Raw genomic sequence first — 27,981 nt, 5'->3', positions numbered from 1 at the left:
TACACCTAATAGCTTAGTTTTGATATCTTTCAGATAAACTTTTTATTTGGTTATCTTTTCGTGTTAAAGTAAAACTCGTCAATTGATTTGGCTTGAACTAATTTACACTTTGCATATATTGTTAGCGAATTAGATAATGATGGCTAGATTAATGATTAGGTTGATGAAGGCCGGACAAATTTGGGCAGAATCTGTCTTTATAAGCTTATCTATCAGTATGCCATACGCTACAAGGGGCGGTTTCACTTAGTTAGCTACCATGGAGAGTTCATGGGGCTCAACATCCCCCTGCTGGCAACAAATCTAATCCAATGCTGAGATGGACATTGTAGGGCCTTTTATCTATCAGTATATACAGGGAGACAGCATATATATCGCCCGGTAGATTTAGCTTTTCCCTATCCATCATTGACATTCACCTGTATAACGTACCTGTGAAGGGTCATTTGAAATCTGTAAATTCTTAAATTTCAGCAGAATGATATGAAGATTTGGATAATTAACTTTTCATATCATTGTTACCTTGAAAATATTTAGTATTATCAATGTTGCATCTATGACAGGCAGAGGTATGGATGACATGAGAAGCACCACATGCATGATTTCCATATTTTTAAGAGGCAAATTTCCTAGCAACTCCAGGTAGTCTGCAAATTGCTTTGGTATACAGAAATTTTCTGAAAGTGACAGAGGTGAGATTGTTACAATAATTTGAAGAGAAAAGCTCATTTTTAACCAAAAAGAAATTAAAATCATAGCTCAACTATCATTACAGCAATGCTCTTCTTGCTGCTAGCTGCTGATAATACTTATCAATTTTTTTTTTAAAAAAAAATTACTGCCAGTTAAAAAAAAGAAGCTCTGGGGCAGTGTTCTCCAACCGTCCTGCTTCCATATCCCATTCCGTTGAGAATTACTCAATTGGTTAAATATAATTGTACTCACAACATGACCTTATCCAAAAGACAACTTATAGCTCACAACAAGGAGGAGAAGAAAGTCGTGGTTTATAAAACAACAACCAAATGCCCACAAGTTAGTTGCAACCATATGCCAAATAGTGACATCTAAAGACATTTTATAAGAAACATAGGTAGTACAAAGTGGCTTGAATGTGTGCATGTTACTTCTCAACATGACACAATGCACAATTCTGGGACTACTCAAGAAAAATTTCTCTGAACACATGATTAGTGGTGATGATGATCAGAAGATGTACAACGCTGCAAACAACACAGTCAACCAAGTAATGACTCCATCTCTTATCACAAAAAAGAAAAAAAGTAATGGCTCCATCCAAAATCCAAATAATTGACAAATTAACAAATTCTAAATTTTCATTATCTGTCATTAGCAAAACCAAATAAAAAATGATCGACCTAAGCAATCACCAATATCCAATTACTTACATATTTTGTGAGTCATCCATCAGCTAAATATGCCTCAGGTATCATGGGTTACTGGTTAATGATGTTCTGATCTTGATTGGTTCAGATGAGTAGGTTGGTTTGGCAGCCTGACATCAAAGTTTTGCATCCTCGTTAAACTTTGAGCTAATTGCATAGGCATCTCAAAACATGCCTGCCATGACTCCCTGGCAAATTCAAGGGACTTGTAACTATTATGCCATCCTTAATGAAGCAGTCTCTCAGAAATTATAAGCGCAAGACCAAATATGGCAATGTCCTCTACATCTATAAGATGGATAAGAAAATGACAACCTCCAAGCCTGATTCAGTTGCATACTTGTAATCCCTTTTATGTCCAGTTATTTGGCCCTCATCAAGGCTTCCCAGCTGATTCAAATCTCTTACCAGTAGTTCGCACTGTTGCTGGTAGGTCATTCATACTCCACCGGAGACTATTTAATGATGCATCAGCATTGGACTTGAGTTAAACCTCGATGGCAGGAATACCATTTAAATTGTAAGCACAGGCTCCCTATCTTGAAAGCCCTTCCCAATAAATGAAAACTCCTCTTGTATTTTATTATTGTCCCAAATCTTCCAGCTGGAAAAGTCTTCCTATCCTCAACCAATCACACCCTACATAAGCAATAACCAAAAATTGGAGCTGGAACCATTTGTAAGATATGTGTGTTTTATGAAGAAGTTGAAGAATAGACGTGAATTTTTAAGTTCTTGTGATACTTTTTCTATTTTCAGTGGTTGTGGCAGTTATGACTGAGATTGTTCAACTCTGAAAAACTAAATGGAAAGCTTTGAATTTTTTATATTCCATGTACACAATGGCTATACCATTGTTATGTCTTCTTTTCTGTATTTTGTGCACTCCTTCCACAGTGTCACCATCATGCTCACATATTTATAACCATAATTAAGAAAGGTGGATAAAGAAATACAAAAAGAAAGGCTATCAATACACTCGATCAAGTGTATCAAAATAAAGATGCGAGTACTATTAATGAGATTGACAAAGAAGTTGGATGAAGTCTTCCCACACTTTTTATAAATTCTAGTTGCTTAATATGCATATTACTGACTGCATGAAAGTATACCGATGCTTCCCACAAACAGTCACAAGTTAATTTTCCCGTAAAAATGACCTTCAGAAAGTCCTTTATGATGTGGACAGAAGTTCCGATTTCTAACACTCCAGAAATGGTTTTGACAGAAAGAGTTGGTGGAACGAAAATTGGATAGTAAATATGCAAATTGTTATTACTTTTGATCATTTGCAAATATACTTCTTCCTGTGTAGGAAGTATCTTATTCGGAAGAATTCAATGGCATGGACCAATCTTGATTAATAGGAACTACAATTGAGCAACATATTAGACATATTTGCTGCTCTAAATAATGGTCAACTACATAATATTAAAAGTCAAATTATCAATAAATAGTCGGACCAACTTTAGCAGAAAAAGGGTTGGTAAGTTTATTAGGCCTGAATTTTTAGCTTAGTTGTCAACATATTCGACATGTTTGCTGCTCTTAATAATGGTCAGCTACATAATATTACAAGTCAAATTATCAATAAATAGTTGGACCAAGTTTAGTAGAAAAAGGGTTGGTAAGTTTATTAGGCCTGAACTATATTAGCTTAGTCGTCAGATCTTCTTCATGAATCATTTTACAGATCCAGTCTAGCCTCTACAAATAACTGCTTGAACAAAGTTTTTGAAATCAGTTCTAGACTTGTTCTTGGAGGATCATAAAATTCAATATGAATATACAGGGCTCAATTTTCACAATGATACATAAGGACTCTCCAATTTATGCTTAACATATATCTTTCCTCCTTTTTTGCATGTTTTTTTGACCATGTTGAAAGAATATTGAGTCAATGAAAGTTTTAGTTCTCATATCCCATAACTCAATCATTATCTTATGAAGAAAATTCAGCAGCGCATTCATTCACAAAAGAAGCATGAAATGAATTACAAATTATCAAAGTACATCGTACTTCAAAGAAATTCAGTGCATAAAAAGAAAGAATGTCCAGGATATAAGACAATAAATAAGAATGATTAAAGTTAGAGAAGAAGAGTTATTGAGAAGCTCCTACTGAAACAGCATGAGAAACACAAACCTGCATTGAAGAATGAAATCAGGTTTTTGACATCATAACATTCAACATCTCGAAACAATAACATACCATATGGCTCCAGTTAGAGGCTAGCAATTGTTCCCCTTTTCTTTCTAAATTAGAGCTCACATGTCCCAATGAACCTCCTCCGTGAATCGAGCAAAACAAAAACAACTCTTCTTTTCTTCTGATAGAAATTTTTCTTCAATGCACCCTTTTTTTTATCTTCTCAGAATGATCATTTGGGATTCCTGAAGAATCTTCCAATAACCAATCCAAAGACAAAAATAGAAGAACCCTGATGAACAAAAAAGTTGCACGAGCCAGCTGCTTCGGAGCTTTACTTCCAGAGTCTTCTTAATCAATCCAAGATGTTCGACATTTTTCCAAGAAGTTTTCATCTACGATTCCTCAACTCCGACCTTGCTGCGGTATACATCCCTCACTTCGGGAGCCTCTCTGCTGTATCTAACCACATACCTCTCCAAGAACTCGTTCTCATTACAAGCAAACAACCACGGCCTCAACTTATTCTTCTTACTATTCTCATCTTTCTTAAGCAGCCCCTTGGATTCCAGCAGACGATATACCCTGAACCTCGGTAAGAGCCTCTTCTCCAGTCCATACATCAGCAGCTTCGGCTGCCGGGCGAGATCCTTGGATGTCAAGCCGACCTCCTTCACGAAGAACCGCACCATCTTCCTCATCTTCTCCTGCGACACGAGCACGAACAGCGGGGCGCGGCGGAACGCGATGGCGATCTCCTCGTCGGACCAGGCGAGGCTGCGGCGGAGGAAGGTGAGGCGGGCGTCCCAGGTGGAATGCCGCATGGCATTGAGCGCACGGACGGCGTGGATGAACATGGCGGTCTCGGGGTGGAGGCCGAAGCGGGCGGCTGCGTCGACGGCGGTGGCGAAGCGGGCGGGAGGGAGGGTGAGGACGCGGGCATGAGCGGTGAAGAGGGTGGAGATGTGGGGAGCGGGGACGCCGCGGGAGAGGAGGAGGTGGACGTTGGGGGCGACGGTGGAGGGGAAGTTGGAGGAGAGGAGGCGGGGGGAGCGGCGGACGGCGAGGAGGAGGGAGTCGGGGGAGGGGAGGAAGAGGCGGAGGAGGGAGAAGGCGGGGATGATGTGGGATTCGAGGCTGCATGCGAGGACGGAGGGGGAGAAGGAGAGGAGGAGGGAGAGATGGGAGGGGGGGAGGGAAGAGGAGAGGAAGGAGAGCTTGGGAGAGAGGGTGCGGTCGGGGCGGGAGCGGAGGAGAGAGGGGCGGACGGAGACGATGCGAGCGATGTGGGAGGGGGAGAGGCCGTGAGAGCGGAGGAGGGAGAGGACGGCGAGGGAGTTGGGGGCGGAGGAGGAATCGAGGCGGAGGCGGCGGGCGGCGGAGAGGGCGGAGGGTAAGGAGAGGCCGCAGGAGGAGACGAGGAATTGGACGGTGAAGGAGGAGGGGGAAGGGGGATGGTCGGTGGAGAGAGATCTTCTGGAGAATAGGGTTGGAGGGGAGTAATGGAAGGAGAGGATTCGTTTGAAGAAGAGAGAAGACATTGGAGAATCGAGAGGCATAGAGGGGGAGTGAGAAGAAGAAGGGTGTTTTGGGGATTCTAAGCGCGAAGTGGGAAGGTTACGCAAATGGGGTGGCTTTGTTTTTAATTTGGTAACGAGGGTTGGGTTGGGTCGGGTCTGAAGTGGAGCCATTTTAACCCGCTAACAACCTTAGAACTTAGTCAAACATATTAGATGATTGCATAATGTGGTCCAGCCGAACTCAACCCAAAAAGTCGTGATTTACGTATCATCATGATCCATGGAACACCCATGGAGTGGTGCTTGTACACCTAGTGTTGGAGGGAGCTGTCTATTTGGCTGCGAAGTATGATCGTTTCGTTGCTGATGGTCTATTCTAAGGTGGTAAATGAGTTGGGTCGGTCATAAATAGGTCGGATCATAAACGGATCGAGTCAAAAAATGATCAATCCAAATTTGATCTATTTATTAAACAGATCAAAAATTTAAATTTAAATCCGATCTATTTATTAAATAGATAACCCCACTAGATACATTTAATCCATTTATTAAATAGATCAAATTAGGTTAAACGGATTAAACGGGTTAAACGGGTCAAGTTAAATGGGTCAGAAATATGTTAAACAGGTTAAACGAGTCTTAAATTGATTAAATAAATTAAATAAGTCGAGTTAAATGGGTCATAAATAAGTTAAACAGGTTAAATGAGTTATCTAACTCAACTCAATCTAAATGTTAAATGGGTTAAACCGATTAAACGGATCAGATATCTAAAACTTATATCCGATCTAATTATTAAACGGGTTAAACAGGTCGATTCGTTTATGATCTGAACTCGTTTAGCGTAAATCCAAATCTGTTTATGGGGGGTCGAATACGGATTGGGTTGACGGATCGAGTCATATTTTGCCAGCTTTAGTCTATTCTTTTATGCTTCCAATTCCTATGACTTCCATGTTGATCCTGCAGTGACTTGGGGGATTAGTTTCATTCTTTGGGAGCTCTCTCTTTAAAATTTGTCAAGATCAATTTTGACGACAGTATCTGAGATAGTGAGGATGGTGCGGACTTTATTATTTGAAGTTTAGATATTAGATTATTGGCGGTGGGGATTCAAATCTTTTTGAGCCTTCTGTCATGGGAGCTAAACTTCGTGCCACCTAGACGAGCATTATTTGTGCCAGGCAGAAGCTGTGGACGGAAAAGATTTTTATAAAAGGAGGTTCTATCATCGTTATCGACTGGATTCAGGACAACAAGAAACAATTGAAGGTCCATCTGTTTCTCCATAACATTTGGACTAGCCGTTGTGATTCTATTGTAGCGTCCGATCGATATATTTTTCGGAAGACGAATAGTGCGGTAGATTGAATCACATTTTATGTTACGGAGCACATCCGAATGAAACCTGGCATTGGAGTGAGACATGCCTGCTGACTTTGTGAGATTTTTTGTAATCTGATATTATAAATTGCACTCACATCAGAATTGTGTGATTCTCGATATGTATAAAATATATATATATATATATATATATATATATATATATATATATATATATATATTTTGAAACATATCAGCATGTAGATCTTATCATAAGTAAATTTAGGAACAATATAATTTGTTGGGTGAAAATTTTATCTTCTCTCTTATTTATTTTATAAATATAAATTCAATATCAAACAATGTACGAAAAAAAACCGTGTCCTCCACACTCTATATTCGAGAAGGTCTTCTCTCAAGCCTTTCTCACCCTTCCAATTAGGACAATTGGAGTGTGGCATGTGTGACATACATGTATTTATATTTAAAAAAAAGAGAGACCCATTCATATAAATAAGAAATGCTAAAGACATGCAGCAACAAGTATACCTTTTTTTAAAAAAATTTTCTAAATTCGTTGCATTGTGTTGCACAAGCATGTATTATAATATACTAGGATTATTTATAGCAAAAATAGCCATGGCTGCTGTTAACATATAATGGCACTCTAGATGCAGGGATGTTATTCTTTGATAGAACACAATTCACCATTAAATATGATTTTATAATTCCTTGTGCCCATTGTCCGTTCTCGTGCATCCAAAACCTATCAGTTGGGTTTCAAGGGTAGACATCTCACTAACATAAAACATGTAAATCTTAAGATCTTCAAACAGTAGGTAAGGCGCCGAGGAATTCATAAAGCCAATGCCAAAAAGCTAGTTTTTGGATCACAGTCGTGTAACTCAATAGGAACTCGTGAACACCATAACTTCTCAGCGGGGCATGGCTCTACATGCAACTTGGCTGTCATGATCTAAGTATCTGCTTCGCAAGACGATGGTTTCACCATCACCGTTTGGTGTGCTCTACTGGTGTCCTAAAAATCCAAGGAACATGTCTTATGAACGCTCCATTCACTGATTGCATTGGTTTATCAACCAAATCAAGCATTATTCAAGATTAATAATAGTAGGTTTCTAAAAATTATTCGATTCAAGTTTTACCGCAGAATTTTTTTCTCAGCAACTCCTAGAATATGGAAAGCTGATAAAACATGCATAGCAAGCAGAATGTGTTACTGGTTATGTGTATATCTATCCATGCAGCAGGTGAGAACTGCAGTGAGAAAACAATTTCTTGATGTCATGCCCATAATTTTAGGCATATAAGGCACTCTATTAATTTTGTTTCATCAAGAATAAATAATACACAAACAGGAAGAAAACTTTCAGTGGCTTAAGGCGCATGATGAGCTGCTCTATCTGGAATTGACTTGAAAATTTGCAACACTGGACTTCAGAAAAGAGCCTATCAGGTTCCAAACAGAAAATTTTGATCCAAAAAACCGTACTTGAACTGATCGTCGTGATCCTTCTCTGACATACTCCAGTTCTCTAGAGATACCATCTTGAACATAATCAGGTTCTTCAAGAAGAGGCAATGCAATAGAGCCTTGGGATTCGAGGTTCTTAATCCATCCACGCAATAAAAAGTTTACAACCTGTTTGACACAAAAGAATCATCCTCCTTGTTCCATCTTCTTTCACACGAATTAGACATTCAAGTTTATAAAGTATCAAATAAATACTAGAGTGAATTGAGACTATGTTATTGCAAAAATGCAAAAATGCCAGGGTAGATAAGCACTTTCAGCTCATTTGGCAGAACCTGGCATTAAGAAGCAGCAGATATTCTAGCATTTAGAGAACTGGATGTGAATAAATAGAAGGCAGCAATTTCATTTAGAGAGAGTGGCGCTCAAAGTAAAGTTTATGTAGTGAGGACAAGGACTAAAAATCAAACTACATACACAAGTCATCAGATTGTACAACACACACAATATGGAGGGCACAGCTCAGCACCTGCCAGTTCAAATAAGGAAAAGAAAAAAAGAAAAAGTTACCAAGTAATACTGACCAGTACAGGGTTGGTACAAGGTGATACAGGTCAGTTAGGGGCTGAGGTCAGACAACCTAAAAATGTCATAGAAGTCTAATATCCTAGAGGGTAGAACCACAAATCTTATATGATACAACTTAGCCTTCATGGTTATCCTTGCACTTTATTTGTGGAGCGCCTTCATATACTAATTTGTTAGAAATGCGCTTTGTGCAAGCGAACTTTTAGTGCTCAAGCTGTTACTTCCTACAAGTCATGTTCCTAAAATATGTATTATGAATCTTCAACAACTATATTTTTTGTTAAATGGGAGCATTACAATGCCGTGGTAAGAACACATTTGCTTACCAATCTTTAGACAAAATATGCAAACCATTTTCAATCCACATAACAATGACTTCATCATGAGAACTGCAATGCTGTGATCGTTCAATTTACTGAGTATGCATATGTTGGTATGTGCAGCGTAGGAGTCTCCTGCAGTAAATAATACCCTACCACCTAGCAGCCTCAGTCAATATCCATTTTTAAGGCCCTATCTGATGGAAGAGCTAGAGTACACTGCTAAGTTAATTGGTAGGCAATAATTGTGGACGTTTTTCGATAAGAACTCTCATGTAACCGTTAGATATGCCCAGCAATGCAGCTTGAATGTGCTTGTCAGGTTTATCCAATGATTTCATTAGCAATACCAACAAATTTTCAAGAATAAAGCCCAACCATACTACAGTTATGAGAGTTGGTGATTGTTTTATTTCTTTGCTTCTCATGAACAAGCTGACAGCCTGTCTATAATCGACTCCCCATAGTTATCATGGACCAGTCTGATATAGGATGTGCACAGTGCAACAAAAGTGCAACAAACAGCCTCACCAAACCTAGATAAAGGATGTGCTTTTTGAAAGAATGCTTTGAACAAACGTCACCAAACCTTCCTTCCTTTGCATGCCCTTCACATTTCCTGTTATTTGAGTGGCAGCAAACTAATCCTCTTGCTCTCTCTCACACACAAAAAGAAAAGGTCCTACCCTGGATTCTAACTGTTTTTTATCTAACCTTCAAATTGAAGTTCGCTAAATTTTGGAAATATTGATCCAAGCTTCTGAACATTAGCAGCAGTGTAGGAGAAGATTGTTGAACTTTGTGACAGATGAGTTTGCATAACAAACATCTTCCAGCATTTTCAATAAATTCTCCCTCTTATGTTGTTCTTTTATGATTGCGACCAAAAAACATTGTTGCATAAGAAAGGGGGACATCAGAAGCACGTGTGGTGATATACAGAGTATTTTCATCTTTCATTACCTATCAAAAAAGAATTGCAGAAATCATCTCCACCCCCACCCCCACCAACAACAACACTTCTACAAAAAAAAAAAAAAAAAAAAAAAAAAGGAAATCATAAAGACGGACCTCAGCCTAACTTGATGTTTTCCTCTCACAGGTATATCAAGCAACAATTTTCAAGATATGCAAATGGGTGTCAAAAAATATTCAAGACAAAAGATACTAGCAGATGAAGACATGCATATGCCATGATAATAGAGGTATGAGGGAAAATTGCATCTCCCAGCACTGTGGGGCATTGATACTGGCTCTGTTAACTAGCAGGCTAAATGAAAAATGAAAATGAAAAATAGCAAGCATGCATTGTCAAGTGGTTGCATAGTCACAACATTTTGGGAGGACCATGCCTTTGTGATCAATGTATGACACATGACAATAGAACTAGTATTCAATTTCCTCATTGTAACAGAATAAAAATCAGATCAGTGTTGTAAAAGGTTGTAACAATGAGTAGGATTCAAATAAATCAGGCTTAGCATGAATTTTCCAATTACATCTGACAGAAATTATTGGACCAATCCCAAGATGAAGAAGAGCTTAAGTTACCATTAACATGGAAGACAAGTTATTTTCCTGACAAGGAGCTCAATGTAGAATTTTCCTGGTGTCTATCAGATTATAGGTCTACCGGACATGATTTGGCTACATGCTACAGACAAGAGCCTAGAAAATTTAGCTTGTCTTTCTAATCTTGATGAATGTGATCTTGTACATTAAGAGGATTTGTTTCAGATCAATGGAGTGCCAGATGCATGTATTTATGAGTCTAAAAGATTGCTCATCATAAGATACCATTGAAAATGAAAACTTATGATTTTTTACATACATGAATGGAATGTTACGTAGGCTTTCATATATAACAGTAGTCCTAAAGTAGATTTCCAGTCTCAATCAACAACTTCTGTATTTGAATTGTTGACAATGTAACTACTATCCAGACGAACTGTCAATATCATAGATTATCTAATTTGTTGTAATCGATTTTATGTAATCTCTCTTTTCTCATATGTTTTTTTCTTTGAACTTTCTCTATTCTGTACTTCTTTCTTGCATGTTCCTTAATTCCCTACTGCTTCAGAAGAGTAAGATGTTATGGCAACAAAAAGAACACCAAGGATGAAACTGGACTTTCGCCCAATGAGCAACAGTAGTTTTAACTGCCACCGATATTATATACCAACACATTGATCTCTCCAACATCAGCGAATATGTAGCAACGTTGGAAGCTATAGAAAGGGAAATGAGATTTTATAATGGTTCAAATCATGTTGTCACTTATGCCAACAACAAAATCACATTGCAAATCACAAAAATCATAATCAAAATCTATTTGGAAATCACTAAAAGATTAGTGCATGTTGTTATAGTACTAAAACAATAATATCCTAGGAAATTCTTTCAGGAATTCGGTTCTTGTGCTCAGTTTGACTACCAGCTAAAAACAAAAAAAAATCTTCTTACAGGGCATAGCAGATCACTTTTTCAGTCAAATAAATTACAGTTAGGTTACACCAAATAATGTTTTTATTCATTACCAAAACTATTTAAACCAGATATCCAGATAGAACAGTATAATTGGGGCTGATTTGCTACTGCAATGTTCCTAAACTTGTAAAAAAATGAATCATGAAATCTTTCTAAACATCATGCTTCCTTCAGTTGAATTTTGATTTAGTGGGGTTTCCAATAATTCTAGCTAGATTAGTTGATTTGAAATGTTAAATAGTGGCTAGCTATGGGCTATTACCGTAACATGTATTTAGCTGGATCTAGAAAATGTTGCAGGTTTAGCAATGCTACTTTGAAGGTAAAAGGTAGTTTTTTGGACTTACCTTTATCATTTGTCACTCAAGAAACATTGCAAATTAGCAAGATAATCAGTCAAATTACAAATTTCTGTGCAGTCAAACCAAATTAAAAAGTGCTAGATCTGAAACCAAAAATGATATATGGTACATACCTCAGGAACCTCATCATGGGGGCAGTGACCTGCTGGGCTAATCTCATAATATGGTACTTCTGGCAATTGTTTTTTCACTTTAAGGCCCCAAACAGGCCTAACCCAGGGATCTTCTTTGCCATACATGAGACAGATGGGAATGTCCTGCATTTGGCACCTACATCCAGAAGAAAAATTAGAGAAAAAACAGTAAGAAAGTTGTGTATGTTAAGGGCATAAATGTTACAAGCTTTGAACAATTCTTCTGCATGGGGCATGGAAGATTTCGATTTGCATCTAATAGTTTGGTTCCACTGATACCTCGACAAGGCCTCCTGGAAGGATAGCTGTCCCTTGGGAGCGAACATTATTGAGGCAAACGATGCAGCTGCTGCAGGATGTTGTGTTGTTTCAATGATGCGAGAGAAGACTTTGTCAACCTTTGTAGAAGGGTCAACATAAACTTGCTTTATTAGCTCCAGTATGCTGCTGGGGTCGCTTATCTTCTGCCATCTAAATCATAGAAAAGACCATCTCACCTCATTCTTATTAAAATATAAAAATAATGGATTTTTAAACTTATAAGATCTTCAATTATATGACTTGATAATTAGAAAACATCAAATCTCAGCATAGAAAATGATTTTTGCTTTTATCCTAAACTGACACTAATAAAATTTGTAAGATTGCAAAAATTGCAAAATAATTGGGTTTCCACCAGGGTCCAAACTAATATAGACACTAATTGACCCAAACTGGTGTAGCGATCCAATGGTTGGATATGGATCTGATTATTAAGCTATCTATGGAATCAGGAATCTTGTCGAGATGACCCACATGGGATCCAGATAGATGGACTACATCGAATGGTTCCTCTAATTGACCTGACCAACTTAATTCATACTGCAAATGATTGAGACCATTTCCCAGAATTGTTTCTTAAGCAAGTCAGGCAGGAAAAAAAAAATCCCTGGTCAAACATGAGTCATTAGAGAACCCAGAGAGTAAATACATTGTTGAAAAAAAAAATGTAATATACTTCATTAGAAAATTATTCTAATAAAGAACTGACAACAACCATCTGTGGATAAATCAACCAATATAGATACATACATATGCAGAAAAAAACAGAAACTTGCAACTATTTGCAGTTAAAATGACTAAAAGGTCATAGTAAGTTACTAATACCTACACGAACTCAGTGAGCTTTCTCACACTTGAAGGTAGAGGAAATGTCCCAGCCCATGGAAACAATCTGGACAGTCTAGGTGATCTAGTGGGGTTAGGGAGGAATCCCCAAAATGGTGTCGCATTGAGCAATGTAACTCCTTTTACTAGCTCTGGGTTGTATGCTGCAAAGTATGTAGCAACAAAGCCTCCTAGAGAGTTGCCAACAACATAAACTGGTTCACCAATAACCTGTAAAATGATATGCCAATATATAAAGCTTGATTTCAATTATGAAGTCAATTAGCTACATATGTGACTGTTACAGAATAAGTAATCAGTGGATTCAAGTTCCTGTTATTACAGAATGTGTAATATCAGTATGCAACTCCACTAACTAGGCATATAAACCAAAGAAAATGAGTTCAGTGGTACAGTGTATAGCTTTCCTGATGACAAAATTCGTTACTTTGCAAATTCAGTATTTGCAGACATGAAGATATAAAAGGTTAAACAGATGTTAAAAAAAAGTTCCTGAATGCTCTTATATTAGCTGGTTATTAGAGGAGCAATGAGAGTTAGCAAGTTAAGTAACAAGTCCTGATATATTTATTGAGAGAAGTTAAAGATCATCATTGGTACAATCTAGCTAAGAGCCATTTTAACTAAAGACCCCCAAAACACAGTTTGATCTAACTAAAATAAAAAAATTGTAACCTGAATAAATAATGAGTCTAGCAAGTATACCTGTTCAATGAAATGTTTAACTTGGTCTTGCCAAAGATCAACAGAGTAGACTAGGTTCTGTGCCCAAGGCTCGGAAACCTCTCCAAAACCCCACACCTCATCCCCCTCTTCAGAATTCTCTCTTGGCTTGTCAGAAGGAGCTGGATCTTCAATTGGCAATGACAGACCTTGTCCTAGGAAATCCAATGCCCACACTCTATAATCACGGCCCAGATCTCTCAACTGCTTCTCATAGTGAAAAGACCCAACCCCAAAACCTGGAAGAAAGAGCACGTTTGGCGCATTAACATTCTCCAACCCAGCCTTCTCATAATGCACAGACAATTTTGGCTTCCATTCCCAAAAACAACTAGTGATCGGAGAACCAGGATTGCCCCCAGACTCATCCGGTAAACTCGGAATTAAAACCTTCTCGACATCATCGACCTTCCTGGGAATATCCCTCAGACCAACTTTTCCGTCTGTCACATAATAATTATAATTTTCAGTTGTGTTCTCAGCAATGGCACAATTCCGGAGGCCTTCGAGCAGACTTAACAATCTAGTCCCTTCTTTCTGATAGAGATTCTCAACCTTATTACTGTCCGTGTGAGAACTCCCTAAATCCCAAGGGGGTTTGGTTGCAAGACAGAAAATTCCAGTTTTTCTATGGGGAAAGAGCTTGGAATTCTTCAAACTAAGGCTATTATCTACAACTTTCCAGTTCAGAGCGGCAGAGTGATGGCATGGCACAGAAGTGCAGCTAATAGAAAGCAATTCCATCTCTTGAAGGCTACTTGCCCTGCCAGAATAAACTTACTCTTTCAAGTTTCAACCAACAAGGACAAAACACATATTAAACTAAGATGATTAAATTGACAGATGGAATCAAAGAATTATGTAAAGCAAATAGGATCTTAAAACTTAAAGAAAAGGCAAGTTAGTCGGATGAATCCACTGACCCCAAAAGAAAACAAACAAATCTAAAGCCCCAAAAGAATAAAATTCATGCTTGATTCTAACTCGAAATTTAGAATACGCGAAAAAGATAAGAACTAACTTGTTGTAAAAATGGATTTTAGACATGGTCGTCTCAAAAAAAAAAAAAAAGAAAAAAAAAAAGAAAAAGAAAAATATGAACTCCTTTTTTCCTAAACAACCACTAGGCAGTTTGAAGCTTGGTTGGAACAAATTTAAAGAGGGTTTCAGGTATACCTCAAGGTCTTAGGTCGACGGATCGATCAGACTCGTTTTATTCGTTAATTTTCTTCTTCTACTTGTAAAATCTCCGCCTTTTGCTTCCAAAGAAAGAGGGAAAAGCAACCCCTGAGAGGAGAGCAGCAACATGGAGAATTTAAAGAGAATAAAAAAATATATACATAAAACACGATGGAACGTTGCGAAGAGAGAAGGAGAAGGTGAGAGACGTAGTTTCAGTGGGACCCACATGTATACTGGTAAGGGGGCTTCTGATTTGTCTGAGAGCCTGTTTGCTGTATTAATCAAGTTCGTGCGGCTGAGAACAGGTGGGGCAGTTTTAATCGTGCACGTTGCGTCCGGCCGAAACAACGGGAGGAGGGAGATTTCCTTGCGTGCGCCCGCGACAAGCTGATTTTTTTCCCGCGCCCATTTGTCTGTATTCATCCTCGGCTTCGGCGCTGGATGCGGATACCCTTGCTGGGGTGGTCGGCTAGGGCCTGGAATGGGACTGGTCTGGCTAGTTACTTGAAATAAATAGTCAACCGAATCCTAGTGTCCACATTAGATCATTAAAAAGTTTGGATCTGAATAAATAAAATTAGGCCTATTTAGATGATTGAAACGAAAGTCCTATAAGATCCGTCAGTTAAATTGGCACAACTAGTAAAATCAAACACAACTAGACTTATATTCATAAATATCCAAAGCATCTATGATATGGCTTGATCCAAATCTCATATTAAAAAAAAAAAAAAAACCTGCTGTGGATTCTTTTCAAGCCTTGATAGAATCTGTAGAGTCCTTTACTGTGGAGTTTCTCAAAGGTGTTAATTGATAGTCTTTTTGGTAGTGATGAAGTCCTTTGGTAGTAGGATGAGAAAGTTACTAGTTCTTAGTTTAGGCATTATCTTATATTCGATGCTAGTTTAGATTTTAAAATCTTATTTACTTTGAAAAGTTTACATATGAAATACTAATGTACATGCTCCTCTAAAAGATTAAATCATGAAAAATAACCGCTTTATAGTTAACCATATAAAAATAACTAATTAAATTGAAAAGATATACTTAAGTCAAATCAAATATACAAATGTGTTCTAATATGTGATCATTTTAGTCTTTCTATGCTATTAAATCATAGAATAAAGTTTCATATCCAAGAATTTAAAATTGAATGATATATACATAAAATTAATACCACATACATGCATATAATAAATTGAGTAAATAGATAGCTTTGGGTTGGTTTGGGTCTGAAAATCTCAAATCAAGACCCAAACCAAAATTTCCGGTTTCTGACTTTGGACCCATCCCAATCCATTCATCGATGGGTCAAGGTCGTGTCCAAGTCAGATACCAGGTTGGCATGTTGAGTTGGCTATTTGATACATATTGGTGCATTTGATTAAAAAGAAACTGCAACACGTATTGACTGTAGTCCCAATCAAAATTTTCAATAAGCCCAACTCTGGATCCCTTTTAAGAAAAATCCTTTGTGCACTGTAGGTGGTACAGAAAATTCGATGTTGATGTATCATTTTACGTGATTGATCTATGTAGTCATCACTTTTCAATACGTATTTAATGTCTGTAGTTTCATTTTTTCGTTTAAAAATTTTACATGATAAAAATACTCCTATTCTTTAAAAAAATTATCATATTTTATGGTATATTATGACTTCGTATATGTAGGATGCTATGATATGGCCCTAAAAATTATGACATCCTATGGCATATTATGACATTATGCATCAAATTATGACTTTCTGCATGCAAAATGTCATAATATAATCCAGGATGTCATAATATAGCCCAGAATGTCATAATATAGAAGAGGTATTTTTTTCCAACCACCTCTCAATGCGTATTTAATGCCTGTAGTTTTATTTTTTTGTTTGAAAATTTTGAACGATGAAAATACTTTTATTTTTTGAAAAAAAATTATGACATCATATGCATATTATGACATCCTGCATTATATTATGACATTCCGTGAAAAAAAAATATGACTTTCTAGATGCAGGATATCATAATGTGAATATAGGATATCATAATTTTTCTAAAGAATAGGAGCATTTTCGTCGTTCAAAATTTTAAACAAAAAAGTAAAGCTGTAGACATTAAATATGTATTAAAAAGTGATGGTTATGTGAATCAATGAGACAAGACAGTGCGCTCTACATCAGATTTTCTACACCGCCTATGGTGCACAAAGAATTTCTCTCCCTCCCAATTCATCCCCTTATGGTCAGTTTCGGGCCAAAGCCAGATACCAGGTTGACGTGTTGGGCCAGCTATTCGGTATACATAAGTTGTGTCTAAATGGGCCCTTTCCAAGCTGGCTCTTAGAGGCAAAAACAAAGTGCAGCACTTGTCAACTATAGTCTTTTACTTCAACATCGATTTGTGCTAATTTATATGTGCAGCACTCAAGGAACATGACTTTTACCAATACTAGTTAGAGAGATGGAGCCTGAACCAAGAGGCTTGACATATATGTTAGAAATCAAATGGATCTAAAAGCTAAAGCCATCATCCTCTTCAACTTATGATCTTTATCCAAATTCTCATCAACTTCGCATAATGTCTGAACCACTACTCCAAAACCATTCTCGACAATCTCATATTGCATATAAACTCCCCTACCCTAGGGTCTGAACCACAGCCGATTCCATTCGAGCGACCATTGCTCTGAAGCTCATGTGCTCCTTATGGTGCTCCATCTATGAAGTGACACTTCGAGCTATACTATCACAACGACTAGCCATGCACCCTAGCGAGTGCACCATGGTCAGCCCCACTGGCTGCGTATTACCATTTTAAGAGCCATCGATACCCATGAGCTTCACTTTTCGAGGGTTCTGACCAAGATCACCGCTGTTGACAACACAATTTCAGGTCCTGCTAAGATGCATCAGAAATTTTGATTTGGAGCAGCTTAATCATGGGCGTCGATTTGTTCTAGCACTGAATCAAAAATGCAACATATGCCATGGAGGTACACTAGTACTTGGAAAATTGCAAGTTGAGCCTAGTGTATGTGAAAGATTGGAGGGCATGATACTCGAGCGTCGCTAAAAGATCACTATAATCACATAAATTTCTTTCAGAGACTAGGGGGATGTATCAGCACATTAATGCTTGGTTTGATTAAAGCTAAGGTTCGTCAGAAATAAATAGGTGAAAAAAATTTTGAGCAACCTCATGATTGAGCCCTCATTCAAATCTGAAGATCACCGCTGAACAATGTTTGAAGTCGAATTAGAATTAGCTGTGACGCCACTTCTACTATTAAACCTTGACTTGGAGGAAAGAGTATCGATAAAAGATTTAGGAATATGTAATATAAAACTTTATTTTTTTCAAGGATTTTATGTTGGAATTTATCCGATTAATCCTATTCGGATGTGACCCACACTAACATGCATTAAGATTTATTTTATATATTTTAAATTAATTTAAATTTTTGATTAAAATTAAAAAGTGATTTGGATATATTTGACGATTACCGTGATAAAGTTAAATTCTATACAACTATCATGAATAACATCCATTTTTCGGTCTTCATGACTGACTTAGATACTATGAGGCACGTTATAAAGGACACCCCCAATGAATTTGATCCCCAACTCACTCGAGAGCTTGATAGGTCCTCTTCATTAGAAATACTCGAAGTTGGAATTGAAAAATTAAGATACTACTCGATGGTAGTGAGAAACATATCCAACTTATTTTCTTCTTGTAGTTGCAGGCAGGCTGATTCGAGATATTTTGAACAACATCGATGACTTGTTATTCATGTAAGTTTGTGTTGCCCAGCTATGCAACCCAAGAGGGGGGGGTGAATTGGGTTTCTGAAAATTTTAAGCTCAACAGATAATTTATGAAGAACAAAACAATGGCTTTAAATCAATATTAATTACCTAAGCAGTATTGCAAGGATATAATAAAGAAATAAGATAAAGCAATAAAGCACACCACAAACACAAGGATTTATAGTGGTTCGGTGCTAACCTTGCACCTACATCCACTCCCCAAGATCCCACTTGGGAATTTTAATCCACTATCCTTTGTATTCAACCCGAATACAAAACGTCGAAAACTCCGACACTAGCTATCCCAAGCTAGAATACAAGACGTCGGAAACTCCGACCCTAGCTATCCCAAGCTAGAACACTTGTTTCCCGGGTACAAGCAAACCCAAAACACTCCGATTTCAGGTTCGGATCAACCTTTCCTTGTTTTGGAAATCCTCCAAAAACAAGAGCAAAAACTCACAAAGAGTAAGAATATTTAGAGCACAGATGAATACAATAACAGCTCCTTAAATGAGCAAATATAACAATAAAAGCTTTATTCAAATGAAGAACCCCTTTTTCAGATTTTCTCAAGATGAATGAACGGTTGAACGCTTGAGAAGAGGTTGATTGTTGATTGAAGATCTCTTGAAAGCTTTGAACGATCTCTAAATCAAGGTTGAAAACAATCGACTTGAAAGATTCTCTCTTTGAATGCTTTTGCTTTTCTTTTTCACAAACTCTCTTGAATATTGTGGATCCTCTCTCTTCTTCTTGAATATTTCGTTGATCTCAGATTTAGGATCCTCTCTTCTCTTTTGATCTCACGTTTGATCTCCCGATTTCCACACTTTTTCTTTGCACTTTGATCTGCTATTTAATCTGCAATTTCCTTTCACCATTTTAAGCATTTTATGGCATTAGTAGCAAGAGAAAACAATTTAGGCAGATAAAGAGCCGTTAGAGGATTTTTAGGAAGCATAAATGGCAATTAAAATGGGCAAAAAAATAGCCATTGCTGACTTTTCCCGTCGCAGGGGTCGACTCATGAGTCGACTCATGCATCAGGAGTCGACTCATGAGTCGACTTCTGTTGCAAAGACCAGAAACTTGGATTTCTGGATTTTTTGGCCCAAATCAGCAGAGGTCGACTCATGAGTCGACTCATGCCTTGTGGGTCGACTCATGAGTCGACTCACAGGTCGTGCCAAGCCAAAAATCCAGTGTGCCATGGAAATTTTTTGCGTGCCATTCAGCTCATAGTGCCATGAGTTGACTCATGAGTCGACTCATGCACTTCAAACCTTCATAACTTCAAAAATATAAGTCCAAACACAATGAAATTTTCACCAATAGATTTCAAATCATTTGTTCTACCAAATGGTACTATCAAATCAGGATTTTAGTGAAATTATGATTTTGCCCTTGAAGAGCATAAGGACTTTTTCAATTATTTGTATCCCTTCAATCTGTTTTGTAATCATCAAAATCAATCTAGAAGCAACAGTTTGATTGCCCCATAAAATTTTAATATTGTGATACCATAGCTATGTAAGTTATTTAGCTTGAAGATTGAAGTTTTTATGTCTATATAAATTTTATGGATATAAATCTGACTACCCATCATGATCGATTGCTAATGATCGGAGTCATCACGATCAGAAGTCATTTCTGGATTCTATGTCCATTATTTATCTTATAAATTTATTTATTTATTTTTTAAAGGATTTATTAAAATAAATAAATAAATAGATAAGAGGGAAAAAAGATAATTAAAGGAAGAAGAAAAGGGCCAATGGTGCTCTAATTTCTGCTGTTGTGGCCTCTTCTCGTCACAATGGCCGGACCTTTAGTCTTCCTCTATCAACTGTCAGGACTTGTTGATGGTGGCTCCCATGACATCCGACGCATGCCTTCTATTTGGATTCAAGAAGAAAAATGAAAAAAGAAATGGTAGTGGATCTCCCACCATCGCCTTTCTCCTCCTTTGAGGATGCCGGGGGGGGGGTGTGGGTGGGGTATTGTGTGTGTGTTGTGGTGGGCACTTCTGGCAGCCATCGCACTAGGCGATCACTCCAATTCCCCCTCTTTGATGAGCACCTATCATTCAAACCAAAAAAAATAGAGAATGGGGTGAAGATGGAACTATTGGATCTCAGTAAACCGATAATTCCCCCTCCCAATCATCGACATAAAGGATGGTGGGTGTTGGAGAGATGCGGTGGGTTGCTGATTCAAACTTTTTTGATGGCCATCGACCATTTTTTTGGGAGGAGCTACATATTCCCCCTTTTTCTCCACACAAAACTCCCACCATAGTCGGCAAATTGGTGGTCAGGATGAGTTTATGACCGACTGCCGATGGTTGGGAAGGGATGGTGGGCCACTGGTGACTCATCGATGAGGGGGGTCGATGGCTATAGGGGCTTTTCACCCCTTTGATCATAAGTGGATGGGTTCTGATATGAAATCTGAAACCCAATTCGTCCTGTTTATTTAAAAAGGGACTTTTGCAATTTAGTATCTAATAAAGTAATTAAATCTATAAAGATTTTTCTAAAATTATATTTTGATTCCTATAATAAAGTTGATTGTATAAAGACCTTTTCATTATTATTTAGTTACCGTAATAAAATTTATTACGTAATGATCCTCTAATAATTATGATAAAATCTCTGTCATATATTTTTATTATATAAAAGTCTATAAATTTATATATTACATATTTTTTATGTGCTATTTAATTTGTTTATATATATATAAAGTATTATAGACCTATTATCATGTTTTTGATTATGTATTTATGCCTTATTTTGCATGTAAAGTTTATAAAGAATTAAAAATTTTTGATTTGATTATTTCAGTATGATCCCAAAGGTGATCAAGAACTCTTAAAACTACAAATTTTCTATAATGAATAATTCTAAATAAATATAATTGATCCAATAAAATTTTAAATAGTATCATAATTGCATCTAAGCTATTAAAATATTGATTTGCTCCCAAAGGAGCACCTTTTATGTTCGATGTTTAAATGAATGAAAAGGTAGGATTGTATGTTGAATTGAGTGGCTTTTCATATTCAAAGATACGGTGTTTGTTTATACCCAATATATATATATATATATATCTTATTAAGTTCACTAGTAATATGATTTATCATTAAATGGATTTAACCACTAGCATGTTATGGTACTTGCCCAAAAGAAAGCTATAATGATACACCTAATTGCCCACCAAAGTTAAATATCAAGAAATCCATTTACTTTAGATAAAATTTTATTATTAATTTATCTCATTATTTGATGATAATATAAACACGTATTATTTGTAGTATTAATTTTCACAATGATCGACAATAGCATAGAATTTTTTTTCTTAATAGATCAAATTTTTTGGAATAAAAAGAGAGAATAATTGATGAATATTTAATTTAAGCCGCTAGAGGTACTAAATATTATAATAATTGATGTTATTTTATTAAAATTTGATGCTCTTTAGTCTATTTTGCAGGTGATAGGGAGTTTGGATTCATACGATTCAAATTGAACTTAAATCGGATCAGATTTGAGTGAACTAGGCAACTAGCTCCCATTCTAGTGTGAACACGACTTAAAGATCAAGGGTCAAGAAGCAGCTTCTCTAATCAAAAGTTCAGATTAGAAGATAAATGGAACCAAGTGTGAACACGACTTAAATCTCAAAGGTTCGGATTAAAAGATCACTCTTCATGAAGATCCAAGGATCTTTATTTACGCTCCCACCACTCTTTTCATAAAATTTTAGCCTCCCCACTCTATAAATAGAATCCCAAGGCCTCTATCTTCTTCAATGAAGTCAACACCTAAGTTTCTCTTCAAGTTGTTGCCCCCATTTCTCCTTCTTTTTTCTCCATAAGTCTATGGGAGGTCCTAACCCTAGCACACTTTCCATAAAATCTAAGAGAGGTCTTAATCTTAGTGCCGCTATCTATTTCTCTTCTACATACCCTTTTCCATTTATCTTTCTTCCTTGAAGTTTCTAGACCAAGCCTTCCAGCCATCCTGCTGCTGTCTGTACAGAGGAAGATGAAGGATTCAAGAAGACACATCCACTATCGGGCACAGTGAGAAGATTAAATTGGTTTAGTTGTCTTGTATCGTAATTTTTTTATGTATATTTCTTTATCTGATTAATGAAAAGTAATTTTATTATAATTTCTATGCTTCTTTCTTAGTTTCTTGCAATCTATTATTCTTTTCTTTTATATTTTTGAAATAATTAATTAAGATTCCTGCGGATACAATTCCGACTCACCCTATCTACATAATAATGAGTAGGATTAAATTTGGTGTGCTACAACACGCATCAAATTTTGATATCGTTGTCAGAGATCTTGACGTGATTATTTTGAAAAAAAAATTTTAAAAAAATTTATAAAATAATAAAAAAAATATTTTACTACTTTCTAAATTTTTATTTTTTACTTTAGATTGCTTAACTGCCTTATATGCTTTACTATTTTATATTTTTAATTGATTATCTCCTTCTCTTGCACCTTGCTTTTCATACTTTACTTTGCTGATTAGTAATTTACCTTTTATTGTTAGTTAATTTACTTAAATTACTTAATTACCTTTTATTTACTCTTCTTTTTTTAAAAATTTTTGCCTCATATTGCTTTTTACATATAGTAGATTTACTACTTTATATCTAGATTTCTTTATTTGCATGCATAAAAAAAAATTTCTTGCTTTCTATAGCCTAGTGATTTACTGCTTTCCATAGTCTAGAGTAATTTATTGCCTTAAAAGTAGATTTGATTTGTTGCTTTATTTGTAGATTATCTACTTGCCTTTTAATCTTAGCATTATTTACTTTTCATTTAATTAGATTTACTAGATCTTCTCATACCTAATTAACCTAATTTAAAACTTACCTTTTATTTCTTCTTGCTTAAAGATAACATAATATAAAAAGAATACAAAAACACCACATAACACTTGATTAATATAAATAAACTAATTAAATCTTAAAAGCTACTTAACATGTTTGGACACCTTTTCTTTTTGCATTGCATATTTTCATAAAAAATCTTAAGGGCAAAACCCTAATCAACATAAGGAAGAGATTTCATCATCCTTTTTTGGTCTACAAACCATCATCTTGCAATTACATTGATCTAAACCTTTAATTTAAAATCGATTAGACGTTAATTCCTAAGAATCCTCGAGCTCGGTAGGATAAGGAATCTTAAAAGTTGGGTCAGATTCAAGTTAGTCAGTTTAACTGATGTCTAGAAAAGTGATTCAGAGATTACGTCCTGAAGAAAGATGGTTCATTAATTAATTCCATTCGTTTACCTGACCAACATAGTTGGTGTCCAAGAAAAACAACAGGGGGACCCCCACCAACCTTACACTTACCAGGTCAGTTGAGCGGCTAGTCTGCTACTTGAAATGTTTGAAGGTGATCTTGACAATTAGGAGTTATCTTGATCTAGGATAACCCATAGTCAGGATTGATTGAACCACTTATTTGTTAACTAAAAACATCAAACATAATTAATTCTTCTCTCTCTTCTTAGCCTTAGAACTCCTTTGGTTCTCTTCTTTAGAACTCTTTTCTCTCCCCTCCTTCTTTTCTTATCTTCTTTTTCAAAAAAAAATATTGAAATTAAAACTCAATAAGATCTTTTGGATGCATGCTAGGACACCAATCATTACAATCTGATTTACACCCATTAGATCTAGAGCTAGAAAGAACGATTCGAACAAACTAAATCAAAATCATAGATCTAAAATAGAAGACTGACCCATCACGATAATTGAGAGAGTATTTTATTCTCTCATTTTACACCTACTCGCCATGTATCTAGTCTCCTCCTGTAGAGATGGCACAATATGAAATCAAGTTTAACATTATTCAAATGCTACCATCATTCTATGGACTGACGAACGAGAATCCGTACAAATACTTGGATGAATTTCTTGAGATATGCTCCACAGTAAAAATTCAAAACTTTTCTGATGATGCCCTCAATTTGAAACTGTTCCCTTTTTCACTTAAGGACAAAGTCAAGCATTGGTTAAACTCCCTAGATTCCATAACCATTTCAACTTAGGACCATCTTCAGAGAGAGTTTCTCAAGAAATACTTTTCAATTGAAAAAACAAATCAAATTAGAAAAGCTATCACTAGTTTTTTTCAATTGGATGGTGAATTTTTTCATGAGACATGGGAAAGGTTAAGGGACCTTATTCGTAAATGACAACTTGTTCAGTGTTTCTACGATGGTCTATCGAAGAAACATTGACAAATGATCGATGCATCGTGTGGTGGGACATTCATGCTAAAGAGTGAGGATGAGGCTTGATAGTTCTTTGAAATACTTAGTGAGAACTCTTTGCATCATATGTCTGCCACCTCTAGAGAACAACCCATGTCTCAACAAAAAAGAGATATAATCTATCAGATTGGAAATGTTATGGATATTCACAGTAAAGTAGATGAGTTATCCCAAAAATTAGACCATCTTCTGAATTCTGGACACTCTCCGATTCTACCTAACCCAGTCCAAGATGTTTGTTCATTGTGTGCAAGCCTGACCCATTTTGTTAGTGAATGCCTAATTGCACCTCAATTTTTTGAGTTTGTGCACGAGCAGATCCAACAAGCTCAAACCCAACAAGCTCGTAGATCAGAAAATGATCCATACTCGAATACTTATAACCCCAATTGGAGAAACCATCCAAATTTTTTTGAGAGACCACAGTTAGTGGTTGGCCCTGCCGTATCTAGACCCAACTATCAGGATCCGACATATAGGCATGGACCATACCACCAATTCCAAAATACTCCTCAATTGGTCACAGCTCAGCTTTTGAGGAGAAGATTCTAAAAGTGCTAGAATGATTAGAAGTCAACACCCAGACCCTTAATTTCATATGCAATCTATTGCTAAGCTAGAGATCCAAATAGGTCAACTAGCAACCGCAGTCAGTAGGAGGGAAGGAAGAAAATTACCTAACCAATTTGAGAGCAATCCTAGAGGATAATTCATGGTTGAGAGCTCCAATACTCCAGAAACCTTTTCTGAACACACCAAATCAATCATGACTCTCAAAAGTGGGAAGGTCATTGAACACACGAGTAAAACTAATGAGACCAATCCTAGACCTCTAACCAAGCCCGAATCATCCAAGAATAAGGAGGATCCAAAAGTAGAGAATGGATCAACTGCACCGGAATCATCTTACTTGCCTAAAGCCCCATTTTCGAGTATCCTAAAAGTTCCTACTCCTGCGGATAAGAAGGGAGGAAGACTCGAGGAGATGTTGGAATTATTTAAGCAAGTCTAAATTAATCTCGCTATTCTAGACGTAATCAAACAGGTCCCAGCTTACGCAAAATTTTTGAAAGAATTGTGCACCCAAAAATATAAATCTCGATCATAACTTTCAAAGAAAGTATGCTTCACCGAATAAGCTAGCTCTGTATTTCAGCATGCTACCCCTCTAAAGCTTAAAGATTTAGGTACCCCTACTATTTCTTACATTATAGAGGACTTTCACATCGAACAAGTTCTCTTGGATCTAGGAGCCAGTGTGAACCTTTTATCTAGCTTGTTTTATGAACTTTTTGGGTTCGGAGAACTGAAATCTACGTCGGTCACTTTACAGTTAGCTAATAGATCAATTAAGACATCACGTGGGACGATCAAGGATGTTTTGGTCAAGATAGAAGAGTTCTATTTTTTAGTTGATTTTCTAGTCCTTGACATGGAACTGAGTGGCAATCCAAGATAAATTTTCATTATCTTGGGCACACCCTTCCTAGCTACGGTAAATGCGTGCATCACTACAAAAAAATATTTTTATGATAAAATTATTTACAATGAAATTATTTTCATCGACAATAAGAGTATTTACGATAAAAAACTAAATTCATCATAAATAATAAAATATTTATGATAAAAATAATTTTTCATTGTAAATAGTTTGATATTAGCGATAAAAAAAAATTTCATTGTAAATACTTATTATTTGTGATGATTATTTTCATCATAAATAATAAAATATTTATTTTAATTTTAAATTTTCAAATATTCATGATAAAAATATTTTCATTGTAAATAATTTAAGTATTTATGATAAAAAATATTTTTTTATTAAAAATAATATTATTTTCAAAAAAAATTCTAATATTTGAAAATTATAGATTATTTATGATAAAAATATTATGTCATCAATAATTGAGTATTTATGATTAAAAATATTTTCTATCATAAATACTCAGTTATTTATAATAAAAAATTTTCATTGCTAATACTTAAAAAAATAAAAAATTTTAAAAATTTAAAAATTATAGTTTATTTGTGATGTAAATATTATATCATAAATAATTGAGTATTTACAATGAATAATATTTTTTATCATAAATACCAATTATTTATGATGAAAAATTTTCATCGCTAATATTTAAAAATAAAAAAATAAAAAAATTAAAAATTATTTAGTATTTATGATGAAAAATTTTCATCATCAATATTTTGAAAAAAATAAAAAAATAAAAAAATAAAATATTATATATTATTTATGATGAAAATATTACATCAAAAATAAAATAGTATTTGTGATGAAAAATTATTTTTTATCATAAATAGTAAATTATTTATGATAAAAATATTTTTATCATCAATATTTTTAAAAAATAAAAATATAAAAAATATAAATTATTTGTAATAAAAATATTACATCATAATTAATTTAATATTTATGATAAAAAAATATTTTCATCATAAATAGCCATTATTTATGATAAAAATATTTTCATTGCTAATACTTCAAAAAAAATAAAAAATTTAGAAAATATAAAAATCATAAATAATTTATGATAAAAATATTACATCATAAATAATATAGTATTTGTGATGAAAAATTATTTTTTATCATAAATAGTCAATTATTTATGATAAAAATATTTTCATTCTCAATATTTTTAAAAAATAAAAAATTTTAAAAATATAAAAAATATAGATTATTTATGATGAAAATATTACATCATAAATAATATAGTATTTATGATAAAAAATTATTTTTTATTATAAATAGTCTATTACTTACAATAAAAATATTTTCACCATCAATATTTTAAAAAAAAAGAAAAAAATTTAAAAATATAAAAATTATAGATTATTTATGTTGAAAATATTACATCATAAATAATTTAGTATTTATAATAAAAATTTATTTTTTATCATAAATAGTTAATTATTTATGATAAAAATATTTTTATCATCAATATTATGAAAAAAATGAGAAATATTAAAAACCTAAAAATTGTAGATTATTTGTAATGAAAATAT

General features: G+C 35.3%; 2 protein-coding genes and 1 non-coding gene across 8 annotated transcripts; all 3 read right to left on the bottom strand.

The window, feature by feature from the left end:
* Positions 1 to 190: 190 nt before the first annotated feature.
* On the bottom strand, positions 191 to 5,096 carry LOC105045606 (uncharacterized). 6 transcript variants are annotated; one of them, XM_073258273.1, is made up of 3 exons: positions 3,553 to 5,096; positions 523 to 677; positions 191 to 432 (listed from the first exon to the last, which is right to left on the bottom strand). In XM_073258273.1, the coding sequence occupies exon 1, from the start codon at positions 5,094 to 5,096 to the stop codon at positions 3,951 to 3,953; it is 1,146 nt and encodes a 381-aa protein (XP_073114374.1). In that variant the 3' UTR covers positions 191 to 432; positions 523 to 677; positions 3,553 to 3,950. The 6 variants fall into 6 exon arrangements, with proteins under 6 accessions (XP_073114374.1, XP_073114377.1, XP_073114376.1 ...); XM_073258276.1 differs by having other exon boundaries at positions 3,619 to 5,096; XM_073258274.1 differs by lacking the exons at positions 191 to 432; positions 523 to 677 and adding exons at positions 760 to 1,594; positions 1,722 to 2,045.
* Positions 5,097 to 7,621: 2,525 nt separating this feature from the next.
* On the bottom strand, positions 7,622 to 14,993 carry LOC105045596 (pheophytinase, chloroplastic). Its single transcript, XM_010923945.4, has 6 exons — positions 14,854 to 14,993; positions 13,660 to 14,440; positions 12,938 to 13,164; positions 12,067 to 12,258; positions 11,767 to 11,923; positions 7,622 to 8,061 (listed from the first exon to the last, which is right to left on the bottom strand). Exons 2-6 carry the CDS (start codon positions 14,419 to 14,421, stop codon positions 7,819 to 7,821), a joined length of 1,581 nt encoding a protein of 526 aa, XP_010922247.1. The 5' UTR covers positions 14,422 to 14,440; positions 14,854 to 14,993; the 3' UTR covers positions 7,622 to 7,818.
* A 9,799-nt stretch (positions 14,994 to 24,792) lies between these two features.
* LOC140858308 (small nucleolar RNA R71) lies at positions 24,793 to 24,896 on the bottom strand. The gene has a single exon (XR_012141874.1). It is a non-coding gene; the product is annotated as a small nucleolar RNA R71 (small nucleolar RNA).
* Positions 24,897 to 27,981: the final 3,085 nt, after the last annotated feature.

This window comes from Elaeis guineensis, chromosome 5 (assembly GCF_000442705.2).
Source record: "Elaeis guineensis isolate ETL-2024a chromosome 5, EG11, whole genome shotgun sequence".
NCBI classification, from domain to species: domain Eukaryota; kingdom Viridiplantae; phylum Streptophyta; class Magnoliopsida; order Arecales; family Arecaceae; genus Elaeis; species Elaeis guineensis.
This window is presented reverse-complemented; position numbering and strand designations above follow the sequence as displayed.